This window comes from Cladophialophora yegresii (genome assembly GCF_000585515.1).
Source record: "Cladophialophora yegresii CBS 114405 chromosome Unknown aczIN-supercont1.3, whole genome shotgun sequence".
NCBI classification, from domain to species: Eukaryota; Fungi; Ascomycota; class Eurotiomycetes; order Chaetothyriales; family Herpotrichiellaceae; genus Cladophialophora; species Cladophialophora yegresii.
The window spans coordinates 146,833-158,304 of NW_006913047.1; the positions used below are offsets into that span (position 1 = coordinate 146,833).

The window sequence follows — 11,472 nt, forward strand, 5'->3', positions numbered from 1 at the left end:
ATCGACGACAGGGGGTTCAAAGACGCTGGCTGATAGCAAAGACACATTACTTCTACAGATTCTTACCGCTCCGTCGTAGAGGTATCAGCTCCTTATTTCTCTGAGACGTCCTGCCTTTGCCGCCTTCCTTCGAGTTCTCTAAACTGTCCAAACAGTGGCAGATTTCCGAAGGCGGAATCATCGGCCACGCGTCTCGCTCTCCCCCCCCCCCCCCCCAGCCCCCGCAACCCTTAGCAGTCGTACTCTCGCGGTCTATACGTGTCATTCCGAGATCTTGACAGGCACCAAATCTATACCTCGACGGAACTTTCGATCTCAGGTTGGAAGAGCAGCCCATCGACTGAGCGCGATGTTCCACTGAAATCGCTCGAGTGCGAATTTGAACGAGGGTGTATCATCAACTGCGCTACAATCCAAGGACAATGAGAGCACCATGGTTATCAACACAGTATAGGCGCAGATCAGAGCTGCTCAAGCGCTCGTGTCCGCTTCAATCCCATTTTGCCGCCACCGTACTAGGACGCGACGACCTTGTCCTATGGCTGCAGCCCACTAAATCTTCGTGAACGCCCGGACCCCGCTCCCCTGAAGAGGTAGATGATTTTACCTCACCACCGACGCCGCCCAAGACCACCCGCCTTCGACCGCTGGATGCCCTTGAGGCTCTGAATGCGCCAATAGCTCCGCATGCCGTACATGGAGAACAGCGAGCTCAGCACGATGCACACGCCCGTGATGTAGAAGAACCCGTACGGCGCCTCCTCGAGATAGTTGACCAGGTTCATGCCGAACAGGCCGGCGACCATGGTGCCCGCCGCGAGGCCGAGCGTGTGGATGGCGATCCTGGCCTCGAGGAACATGATCTGGTTGCGCTGCACGGCCAGCGACGAGCGGAACGTGTTCTCCTTCTTGCGCAGAATGTCGATCACGGCCTGCGCCGCCTCGACCAGCGTGTCGGCCGCCTTGTGGTACGCCTCGAGCATGTACTCGGCCTCTTGGTGGTCCGAGACGTCGTGCGGCTTCCCGGCACGCCGGTCCGTCAGGTACATGCCCGCCAGGTCGTCGTCCGCGTCGAGGACGTCGCGGATCGTGTCGCGCACCAGGCGGGCCTTTTGTTCGATCTTGGAGAGCGCCCGGGTCCGCTCGAAGACGCGGTCCAGCCCGATGGAGCCGGCGCCCGAGTCGAGGCGCAGGCTGCGCGCCGCCTCTTCGGCCTGCTGGCGCGCGGTCACAAAGTCCCCGCGCAGTGATGTCAGGACGGCCACGAGCGCGGCCTCGACGGCGCGCAACTCGTACGGCAGTTCGGGAATGTCGGCCATCTCGGCCGTCGGGGCGGCCATGCGCTGCTCGAAGTCGTTGTAGAACTGCTGCTGCTGCTGCTGGCGGGTTTGGGCCTGGGCTTTGTCGTGGGCAGAGTCGCGTTCTTTCTCTGCCGCCACATTGCCAATGTCGGCGTCGAGGCTATCGTCGTCTTCGTTCGGATCTGCTTTCGTCCCTACCGCGGCAGCGTTGTTGATAAGGAGCGCTTCGTCGGCCTGCACGATCATGCAGAGTTGGAAGAACTGCAGCAGGATGGTCGACGGGCGGACGAGGATGCGCGTGACACCCTCGCTCCGCAGATCAATGTCCCGCAGGTCGCGGTGGCGGAGCTCGAACTGGGCCGCGATCTCCGCCTTTGTAAGCTGTAGGGGTTTCTTTCTGTGCTCGCGGTCCACGCGGCCGGACTTGTCGAAGTAGACGCATGTGATCTTGCCGGTCTTGGCGTCGAGCGCCGAGTCCACCAGGCGCGTGTCCTGGTCTGTGGTGAGTCTCTGCGTGGATGCTGCTCGGCTCCACGACAGCGACGAGGGCCATCGTGGCGGCGCAAGGGTTCGCGGGGATGAAGGCCGTCGTGGATCTACACGGACCAGTCCAGGGCCGTCTCGAATCTTACTTGACAATAAGGTACGAGTGTGAGGCCGCTGGACCTGGACCTGGGTGCATAAAGGTCGGGAGCCCCAGGAGTATTTATCGACCAAAGGCAGGAGCAGAGACAAGGACGAGGGCGGGCTCCAGCTCAAGCCCAGACCCCTGAGCGTCGAAGAAGCAATCGTCATGGCGTCGTGGCGCGGGCATTATCATTTATCGCCTGTGTCTCATGGTGGTGATTCGAGCTTGACTGTCAGATGCGAGAGTCGTGATGGAAGGACAGACTCGGGTGGAGGCCAAGATCAGGATCTGCTTGCTGTCCTCGTATGCTGTCTACTCCTAGCTCGCCAGTCGATGGACTAATGGGTGGCCCGGGTTTTCTCTTCGGGAGAGGAGAGGTGTGGTTCAGCCTTGCCTGATTAATCGAGGCAATCTCGGAGCATGGGGGTGGGCATATCGCGAGCGGCGTGTGACGTCATACGGACTGGGCTACCACCACTCACCTTACTCCGTACATTGACCTACCACTCACTACACACTGAATGAGCACCTACGGCCATTGCTTCGGACAAGTTTCTCATCCATTCAACTACCTTTTATGACCTGAGTAGGCTCGAGTGGGCACATAGCATGAAGACTCGTTACGGCTAGTATTCTTCCGTAGGTACCACACATATCTACAAGCGCGCAGCCTTCTTCCGGACACCCGATCGTCTACATGTCCACCCGGACAGCGAGTGATCTCTCCCTCCATGGCCAACCCAGCCATCCTCCATGATCAACTCTCCACCCATCCTGAGACTCGCCAATTCCCGCAGATCTTCACCCTGCAGGCGTGGACAATATAGGTGATTTTCGCGCAAAAACCGGGAGATGTCGTCGAATTTGGTAGACTGCAGCGTCGCCGCGGCTAAATAGCTGAATCTAGTACTGAGAAACCGTTTCGCGAATTCGGGAAGTGGCGGGCTCGACAGGGGGCCTCTATTCTCCAGTTCCGGTCGCATCAACACGTCCGCGCCAACAAGCACCAGTGGAATTGACCCACGAAACGTCAAAGGTATGTTCGTCGGGGCGAGCGAGAAGTCGTCAGCGACAGGGAATAGCAGGGATATCATGGCCAACCTGCCGCCAAGGTAGGACGTTGAGTTCACTGCGCATCGTCCCAACCGTCTGCATTGCCGTTCCCATATTACAAGATGTTGTCTGAGCTTCTGAAGAATGACGCTCAGCTGGAGGGGCACCCGGTTGTTAAGATGGCTCATCCGTCATCAAACCCGGCATCAAGTCTTGAACCACTGACCAAAGAATTTCCGACAGTCCCGAAGAATGACGTCGGGTGTTTCGAGCGCGGCAAAATGGCCGCCATCGTCACACTCTGCGGGAAATGAGGTTAGTGAATCGCGTCGTCACACTGCCACCAAAGACTCACCATTGTAGAATACCATGTTCCCCGTCTGCTTCACACTCCTCTCAGTCCCGGGCCTCGTATCATACAGAAAACTGGTATAGCCCATCGGGACGCTGACATAGTTCTCCTTCTTGAGGAAGAAATTCCCAAACTCAGAGTGCTTGATGCCCTCAAAGTATGGCAACGATGAAGTCATGATACAATCCGCGAAGTAGTACAAGCTGCACGTCGTAAGAATCGCTTGGTCCCAGACTGGATCTGGAGGTTCGAGCTTCGACGGGTGGACGGCTTCGATGAATTTCTCTCCAACCCACGCCAGGATGCCGACTGGGTTGTCTGTCAGGGCAAAGCCGATGGTGTGTGGACGGGTGCGCATGACGACTGCATATCCCAGGTGCTTGTCTAGCCAGTCGTGCTGTCTTTGCTTGATTACCTTCTCCCGGGGCGTCAGGTCGGTGATACTCTCATCCAGCTCGACGGGACAGAAGTTGAAATGCACAGCTTTGCATTCTTCGAAGCGGGCGCCCAACTCGCGAGCAACAAATGAGCCCCAGTCACCGGCTTGGACCACATAGCTGTTATACCCGAGCTGATTCATGAGTTTGTTGAACACTCGGGCTGTATCTTTCATGGTCCAGCCTCGTCGTGGAGGAGGAGAAGACCAGCAGAAGCCTGGCAAACTGGGAACGACGACGTGGAATGCGCGGTGCGAGGGGTCCTCCGGATTGGCGAGTGCGTCAACCACGCGATCAAACTCGTGGAAGGAGCTAGGCCAGCCGTGGATGAACATGAGCGGGATGGCATCATCTCTGATAGATTTGGTGTGCGTGAAATGAACCTTGAGGCTGAAAGCCTCGTCGTCAATATCCGCAAGGAAGTGATCATGTCGGTTCAGATGCGTTTGCACAGAGGACCAGTCGAAGTCATGCAGCCATGTGTTGTGGAGGCGATGAAACCACTCTACAGGAGGGCCTGTACGCGACATAAAGGTCAGCACCGAAGCGTAGTGATTGCTAACATGGCATACCATAATCGCTGCCTGCCTCAGGAACAATCGGCCGTTTTGGCAGCCTCGTGTCTCGCAGCTTCCTCTTAAGCCGGTCGACTTCATGTTCGGGTATATCGATCTTGAAGGGCGATATACCCATTTCCAGCGTTTCTGACGGAGCCCCGTACTTATAAAAATAGATGTCGGAATAGCGCAGCGCCCGTCGATCGCACTGAATTGCCAAGGATGATCCGCGAATAATGTCGATGCCAGTTCGCTTCTTGTATGTGGGATTGGTTACTGAGAGCAATGGTCATGCGTATAGGATCAGAGTATGAGGTACAGACTGACTAATCCACGTACAACAGAAGGAGGAGACTGATGAGTGACGTGGAGTCAAACATGATAATCCCCTCACCGTGCATCTCTGAAATGCTGCAGGAGGGTGGAAGGTAAGGGACGAATTACTCACCAAGAGCAGTCCTGTCCAAGAAAGCCGAAAGCATACAAAGTACCGAGGCTAGAGCTCGCAGCTGAATCTGAGCTCAGGCCAGAAGCTCGCTCTTCAATGACCAAGACAAAGCCGACCAGGGTGCACGGGCGTGACAACGGAGCTGAACGAGCTGGCAGGGCGCGCTGAGAAATTGTGCCGGAAGTTTGAATGACGCTGACTTGCTCTATCTGACGTTGATATGTAACCTACTTCGGACCGTTGGCGCGGAATCCAGCCCAGCACAAGATGATATCGTTACACCAGCGAACATGAAGCCATGGAAGTTCCACCGCAAGTTGTCTTCCAATTCCCTCTGACGCCCGATGCGATTTGGTGTCACCACACATGACGGCTCACACTCAAATTTGCTCCACGGCATTGAGGGCTATGTACGACCAGGATATCTTCTCGCTCTGAAGGTGACTCTGGTCCGGGTGAAACGACATTACTCAGAGCTCGGGCAGCACGACTCCATGGCGCTAAGATCAACGCAGGAAGCCTCATCAAGCCGAGCCTCCTTCCTCGCGCAGAAACATCCGACAGTTGAGGCCTTCTTCAGCGACATGAACCCGACGTGCTCCTCCGAATGTGCCTTGGCTACGGCTGTAGAATCAGAAAGGCAGCTTCACAGGCCTCAACACCCCGAGTTCTCCCTCGCGCTAATTGCTGCACCCCGGATTGCTAGACGCCGGCAATACCTTTACACTGCGTGAACTCCGGCAGGGCTGACTGGGGAAGAGACGTCTTACACGAAGGGCTGAACAATGGATCTGGAACGTCTCGAGCACCGGACTCGGTTACGCTATCAGAAAAGCAAAAGATGTCCTTGTTGTCTCCAGCTTATGTGGGTATGCGAGGTATTCCGTACTGCGCCTGACCTTGAGCAACGCGAAAACATCCGCGTTGACCGCCCCAGGATAGTATTCACGAAAATCAGGTACGACATAGGCATCTACTCTAGTTAACTAACTCACTTCGTCCACTTGACCAAAGGTGATCAGCATAGTTGAACCGCCCGGACAGTTTTTATCTACTGTAGTACTATCTCTCGGAAACGTTGAGGGTATCTCTGAAGTCGTCTGTTGTTGAAAGTCATAAAAAGCCATGCATCTAACCGATATCCGTCATGAGACCGCCACATACCCATTCAGAACAACCCGTCTATCTCCCCGGTCTCCGGATCCACGTCCACATTCAGATATCCCGGCGCCGTGGGCAGGCCGGGAATGGTTTGAATGTCTGCAGCCAAGGCATACAGATAGCCAGCCCCAACAGCCAACCTGACGTCCCGGATCGGGACGGTGAAGCCAGTGGGTGCGCCTTTCAGCGCGGGATCATGGCTCAGCGAGTACTGCGTCTTCGCAATGCAAATGGGCAGATTCCCAAAGCCCTGTTTAGTGTACATGTCCACCTTCTGTTGGGCCAACTCGCTGAACTCGACCTTGTCCGCGCCGTACATTTCTTTGCCGATCTTCTCGATGCGCTCGTGGACGTTGCCCTCGAGGCCGTAGAGAAATTTGAAGTCCTTTGGCTTCGACGAAGCCTCAACTACGGCCTTGGCAAGATCAACAGCGCCAGCACCTCCTTCAGCCCAGTGGTTAGCTGGCACAGCCGCTTCCGCGCCCGCAGCAAGAGCTTCCTCTTCTATGACTTTGAGCTCGGCTTCAGTATCAGTCTCGAATTTGTTGATGGCCACAACAACGGGAACGCCGTAGGACTTGGCGTTGGCGATATGCTTTCTGAGGTTGACACATCCGGCGCGTAGCATTTCGACATTCTCGGTTCGATACGCCTCTGGCAGAGAGGCTCCAGCCGAAATCTCGGGACCTCCGCCATGGACTTTTAGTGCTCGGATCGTAGCAACGACGACGACGACGTCGGGCACGAGGCCGGAGGCTCGGGATTTGATGTTGAAGAATCTCTCGCCACCCATGGTGAAATCGAAGCCGGCTTCGGTAACGACAAATCCGGCTTTCGCTTCATGGTCTTCATCAGGCTCAGTCCCCGCCAGTTTAAGTGCAACCTTGTCCGCTAAGACAGAGCTGTTGCCGATGCTGATGTTTGCGAATGGCCCAGCATGGACAAAGACAGGAGTGCCCTCCAAAGTCTGCATCAGGTTGGGTTTGATAGCATCCTTCATCAGTGCCGTGAGAGCACCGCCAGCGCCAATATCGTCGCAAGTGACGGGCTCTCCAGCCCTGGATGAGCCGATCACCATGCGGCCAAGACGCTCGCGCATGTCCCTGAGGTCGGTGCTCAAGGCAAGGATCGCCATGCACTCACTTGCCACGGAGATGTCAAAGGCTGTCTCTCGGGTATGACCTTTTTCTGTAGGTGCTTGGCCGATTGTGATGCCTCGCAGGTGTCTGTCATTGACGTCGAGCACTCTCCGCCATGTGATTGTCTCAGGATCGATGTCGAGGCGTGCGAACCGACGGATCTCGTCTTCTGTGAGCTCGTTCGGGTCTGTCTTGTCGATTCCCAGTTTCTTGAGTCTTCGAAGCATGACTGGGGCGAACTCTCGCTTGCCTTTTTTGCTAGGCACCAACCTCTTGAAGAGAGCACCGTCCTTCTGTGTGGATTCGTGGAACATGCGCGTATCGATCGCAGCCGCTAACAGGTTATTGGCAGCAGTAATCGCGTGGATGTCACCCGTCAGATGAAGATTGAACTCATCCATAGGAATGACTTGACTGTACCCACCACCGGCCGCACCACCTTTGATGCCAAAGGTCGGACCCATACTGGGTTGTCGCACATTCGCAAAGGTCACTTTGTTCAGATGCGCACCCAGTGCTTGCGTGAGACCCATTGTGGTGGTGGACTTGCCTTCGCCCAGAGGGGTCGGAGTGATACCAGAAACCAAGATATACTTGCCATTCTTTCGGTGCTCAAGCCTTGAAAGCACCGACAGGTCGACTTTGGCTTTGTAAGCACCATACGGCTCTAGCTCGTGAGGAGCGATGCCAATGTCAGTAGCTATGTGCGTTATCTGTCTCGGGTGCTGTGAGCGGGAAATTGCAATGTCGGATGGCACAGGTGTCTGGACCTTGATTGGCAATGGAGTTACGTGCCTTGACTTCAGTTTCTCGAAATAGGCCGAGGCCGATTCGACAACGTTCTGCATGAGCATTGCAACTGTCATGGGGCCAACACCACCCGGAACAGGAGTGATCTGAGAAGCGACCTCAGCCGCCGACTCAAAGTCGACATCACCAACAAGGCGCTGACCTGAACTCTTGGACGGATCAGAGATGTAATTTGTCCCGACGTCGATCACGACTGCGCCCGGCTTCAGCCAGTCTCCCTTTACGAACCCTGGCTGCCCGATAGCAGCAACCACGACATCAGCTTGCTTGACCACGTCCTTGATATTCTGTGTCTTTGAATGGCAGACTGTGACAGTGGCGTCGGCATTCTTCAGAAGGTAGCTGACCGGGCTGCCCACGATGTCACTGCGACCGAGGACGACAGCGTTCTTGCCCTTGACCTCGACACCACTCTCTTGCAGCAACACCATAACGCCTTTAGGTGTGCAAGGGACGAAGTATGGCTTCCCGCCTCGCTTCGCAAGCTCGCCAATATTCATGGTCCCGAATCCATCAACATCCTTCTCGTCCACGACAGCAGATGTGATTGCATGTTCCGAGAGATGCTTGGGAATGGGCAATTGGACGAGAATACCATGCACAGCAGGGTCGTTGTTGAAATCAATGATTTGCTGCAGCAGCTCGGGCTCCGATATGGTCTCGGGCAAATGTATCAGAGCGCAGTCAATACCGGCTTCTTGAGCTGCTTTCAACTTCATTCGCACGTAGGTAGACGAATCTGGTCGGTCCCCAACTTGAATGATCTTCAAGCATGGCCGGTAACGGGGGTTGTTCTTTTGTTTCTCCTTGATCTCCTCGGCCAGCCGCTCCCTGATCTTCTGGGCAACCACCTTGCCATCGATCTTGGTAGCCCCCATCTTGACCGCTGTACGGGAAAAAGATCGTGACTGCAGCGACAGTGAGAGAGGGAGCAGTCCTGCTCGTGTGACTCCTTCAGGTAAGGGACGAGTCGGCGGAGTGTGAGCCTGGAAATAAGATGACTTCTGACCAGCAGGTCCCTTCCTGTACGAAGACAGACCCCGGCAGGTCAAGCTGACCGGAGAGACAGCTCGATGGGCGGTCGGGCTTATGAGAGGGTGAAGAGAAGAGGGTGAAGTCGGAGCGCGGAGACGAGTTTTGGAGAACGATGCAAGCTTGAGAGGAACGCGACTTGCCAATATACCATTGAGATGCGTCGCACTAGATAACCTGCTGGCCATATCAGAGCTCACAGCTCCGTAGAAATATCGTTCCAGGTGACCAAGGAGAGGGTATTCCTGGCTCTTGAACCGCATCCATCGTCCAGCACGCCGGGTAAAAGTTGTGACGATGGTTTCAAGATTCCCGTCACGGAATTTTTCTGGACCTGAATCGTGCAACATCAATATCCCCGAGCTGCGTGACTCGTGACGCCTACGGCCGAGCAAGACTAACTTGATCCCCCGTAGCGCACCGCAATCTTGGCCTGAATTTGCCCACATCTTTCGCCGATGACTCCTCGATCAAAGGCAGCCATCACACTCTACACCTGATATTCTCCGAGTATTTGAATCCCAGAAGATTCTTCTCTACGCACTGCCGATATTTCAAACAGAATCAGACTCCATAATGAGGCCCATACTCTTGCAAGGCCATGTGAGTGGGGTGTAAGGAACATCCACCAGAAAACTGACTGACAAACTTCTTCAGGAGCGATCGCTCAACCAAATCAAATACAACAAGGACGGCGACCTCCTCTTCTCGGTCGCGAAAGACAAAGTCATCTGTGCGTGGTACACCAGCAACGGAGAGCGGCTAGGAACGTACAGTGGCCACCAAGGCGCAATCTGGACTGTGGATGTATCCCCGAACACCGAACTTCTCGCCTCCGGGGCGGCCGACAATACGATAAAGCTGTGGGACATTCGAACAGGAGAATGCGTGAAGACGTGGGAGTTTCCCACCGCTGTTAAGAGGGTTCAATTCAGTGAAGACGGAAAGCAACTGCTCGCAGTCACGGAGAAGAGAATGGGATACCTTGGGACTATCGTGGTCTACGACGTTCGGTATGGTACTGATTTGACGGACCAGACGGACGAGCACAGCTTAAAAATCACCTGCGAAGAAAGCAAAGCCACAGTAGCCGGATGGAGTTATCTGGACAGATATATCATCTCGGGACACGAGGACGGAACCGTGTCGCAGTGGGACGCAAAGACTGGCGAGCTTTTGATGAGCATGGAGGTCCACGAGTTCGACACGACCATCAACGACCTGCAATTCTCTCCCGACCGCACATACTTCATCACCGCCGGAAAAGACAAGTCTGCTAAGATTTTGTCCACGCGGGATCTGAGCATTCTCAAGACTTACGTTGCTGATACACCGCTGAACACTGCTGCCATCACGCCCAAAAAGGACTTTGTCATTCTAGGAGGCGGTCAAGCGGCCATGGACGTTACCACCACTTCAGCCAGGCAGGGCAAATTCGAGGCTCGATTCTACCACAAAATCTTTGAGGATGAGATCGGTCGCGTAAGAGGTCACTTTGGTCCGCTGAACACCATCTCAGTCCACCCGCAAGGCATCTCATATGCAAGTGGGGGCGAAGACGGGTACGTCAGAATGCACGCTTTCGACAAGTCCTACTTCGACTTCATGTACGAGGTCGAGAGGGAGCAAGCACGGAAGTAGTGCTGATGTGTCCGTTCTGCTTCAAGATACCCCGCATTGGTGAGAGTGTATGATCACGGGGAACCAAAAGTTGTCTTGGATTTCGACGACCAGCATCATGAGTAAAAAATCTGGTGGGTAGGTGCGGGCGGTGTACCTCCTACTGGCCACCCAAACTGAATGGGGTTCTTTACGTCTTTGGTCCGCCATCCAGCCATCAGATAACGCCCTTAGACCATCGGCGACATATTATTGACGAAGTCGCGCGTCCAATGGCATGCGACCTGATATTGGCTCAAGCACAAGCGACCAAAATAAACCTCGAGACGATGTCTCGGAGTCAGAACAAAGAATAAGATCTTTGGGACCTTGAAGCTGTGCAGCAACTCTGCGACCGTTCTCAAGTTCGATACCTCATCGATACCCAGGCAAGCAAGGTCTAGCTCCGGACTCGGGCACGACACTTCACTGTCGTCGTTATGTTTGGTCACCTCCCAGCAGCTTGCCCGGGAGTCGCGTCTGCTCTAGCTAGTGAAATTAGCAGCGGGCTTTGATGCCTGGCTGCTCACTGGTGGTTCGATTCGATGATCGCCTCCGACCCAAGCCGAATAGGTGAAGGCGATATGGATGGCGCCGCTAGTGGCTCATAATGTCCACGACGGTGCGTGCCGCCTTGACTTGGTAGATGGTCATGAAAATGGAGGGTTATACCGGGGTTTTCAGCGCTCCAGCAGAGTAGCGACTTTGTAGGCGACTGAGGAACAAATGAGAGGACCGCCAGTGCACAGTCACACAAATTTCCTATGAGTGCAGAGTCATCTAGTGACACTCCGAGAAGCACTTCTGGCACCCAGTCCCTTTTTACCGTTTCCAACGTCTCGCGGCCTGCTACTTTGCAGTCAACCTTGATTCCACTCCAGGCGCGAGACATTCG

The 11,472-nt window shown here is 55.0% G+C and overlaps 4 protein-coding genes across 4 annotated transcripts; 1 reads left to right on the top strand and 3 right to left on the bottom strand.

Moving 5' to 3' along the window:
• Nucleotides 1-608: 608 nt before the first annotated feature.
• On the bottom strand, nt 609-2,096 carry A1O7_03758 (uncharacterized protein; the record flags this gene model as incomplete). Its single annotated transcript, XM_007757775.1, has 1 exon — nt 609-2,096. One exon carries the CDS (start codon nt 2,094-2,096, stop codon nt 609-611), a length of 1,488 nt encoding a protein of 495 aa, XP_007755965.1.
• Nucleotides 2,097-3,188: 1,092 nt separating this feature from the next.
• Nucleotides 3,189-4,464, bottom strand: A1O7_03759 (uncharacterized protein; the record flags this gene model as incomplete). The annotated part of the gene is made up of 3 exons (XM_007757776.1): nt 3,189-3,283; nt 3,338-4,288; nt 4,344-4,464. 3 exons carry the CDS (start codon nt 4,462-4,464, stop codon nt 3,189-3,191), a joined length of 1,167 nt encoding a protein of 388 aa, XP_007755966.1.
• Nucleotides 4,465-5,944: 1,480 nt separating this feature from the next.
• A1O7_03760 (formate-tetrahydrofolate ligase) lies at nt 5,945-8,764 on the bottom strand (the record flags this gene model as incomplete). Its single annotated transcript, XM_007757777.1, has 1 exon — nt 5,945-8,764. The coding sequence occupies one exon, from the start codon at nt 8,762-8,764 to the stop codon at nt 5,945-5,947; it is 2,820 nt and encodes a 939-aa protein (XP_007755967.1).
• Nucleotides 8,765-9,494: 730 nt separating this feature from the next.
• A1O7_03761 (eukaryotic translation initiation factor 3 subunit I) lies at nt 9,495-10,559 on the top strand (the record flags this gene model as incomplete). Its single annotated transcript, XM_007757778.1, has 2 exons — nt 9,495-9,521; nt 9,576-10,559. The coding sequence occupies 2 exons, from the start codon at nt 9,495-9,497 to the stop codon at nt 10,557-10,559; spliced, it is 1,011 nt and encodes a 336-aa protein (XP_007755968.1).
• Nucleotides 10,560-11,472: the final 913 nt, after the last annotated feature.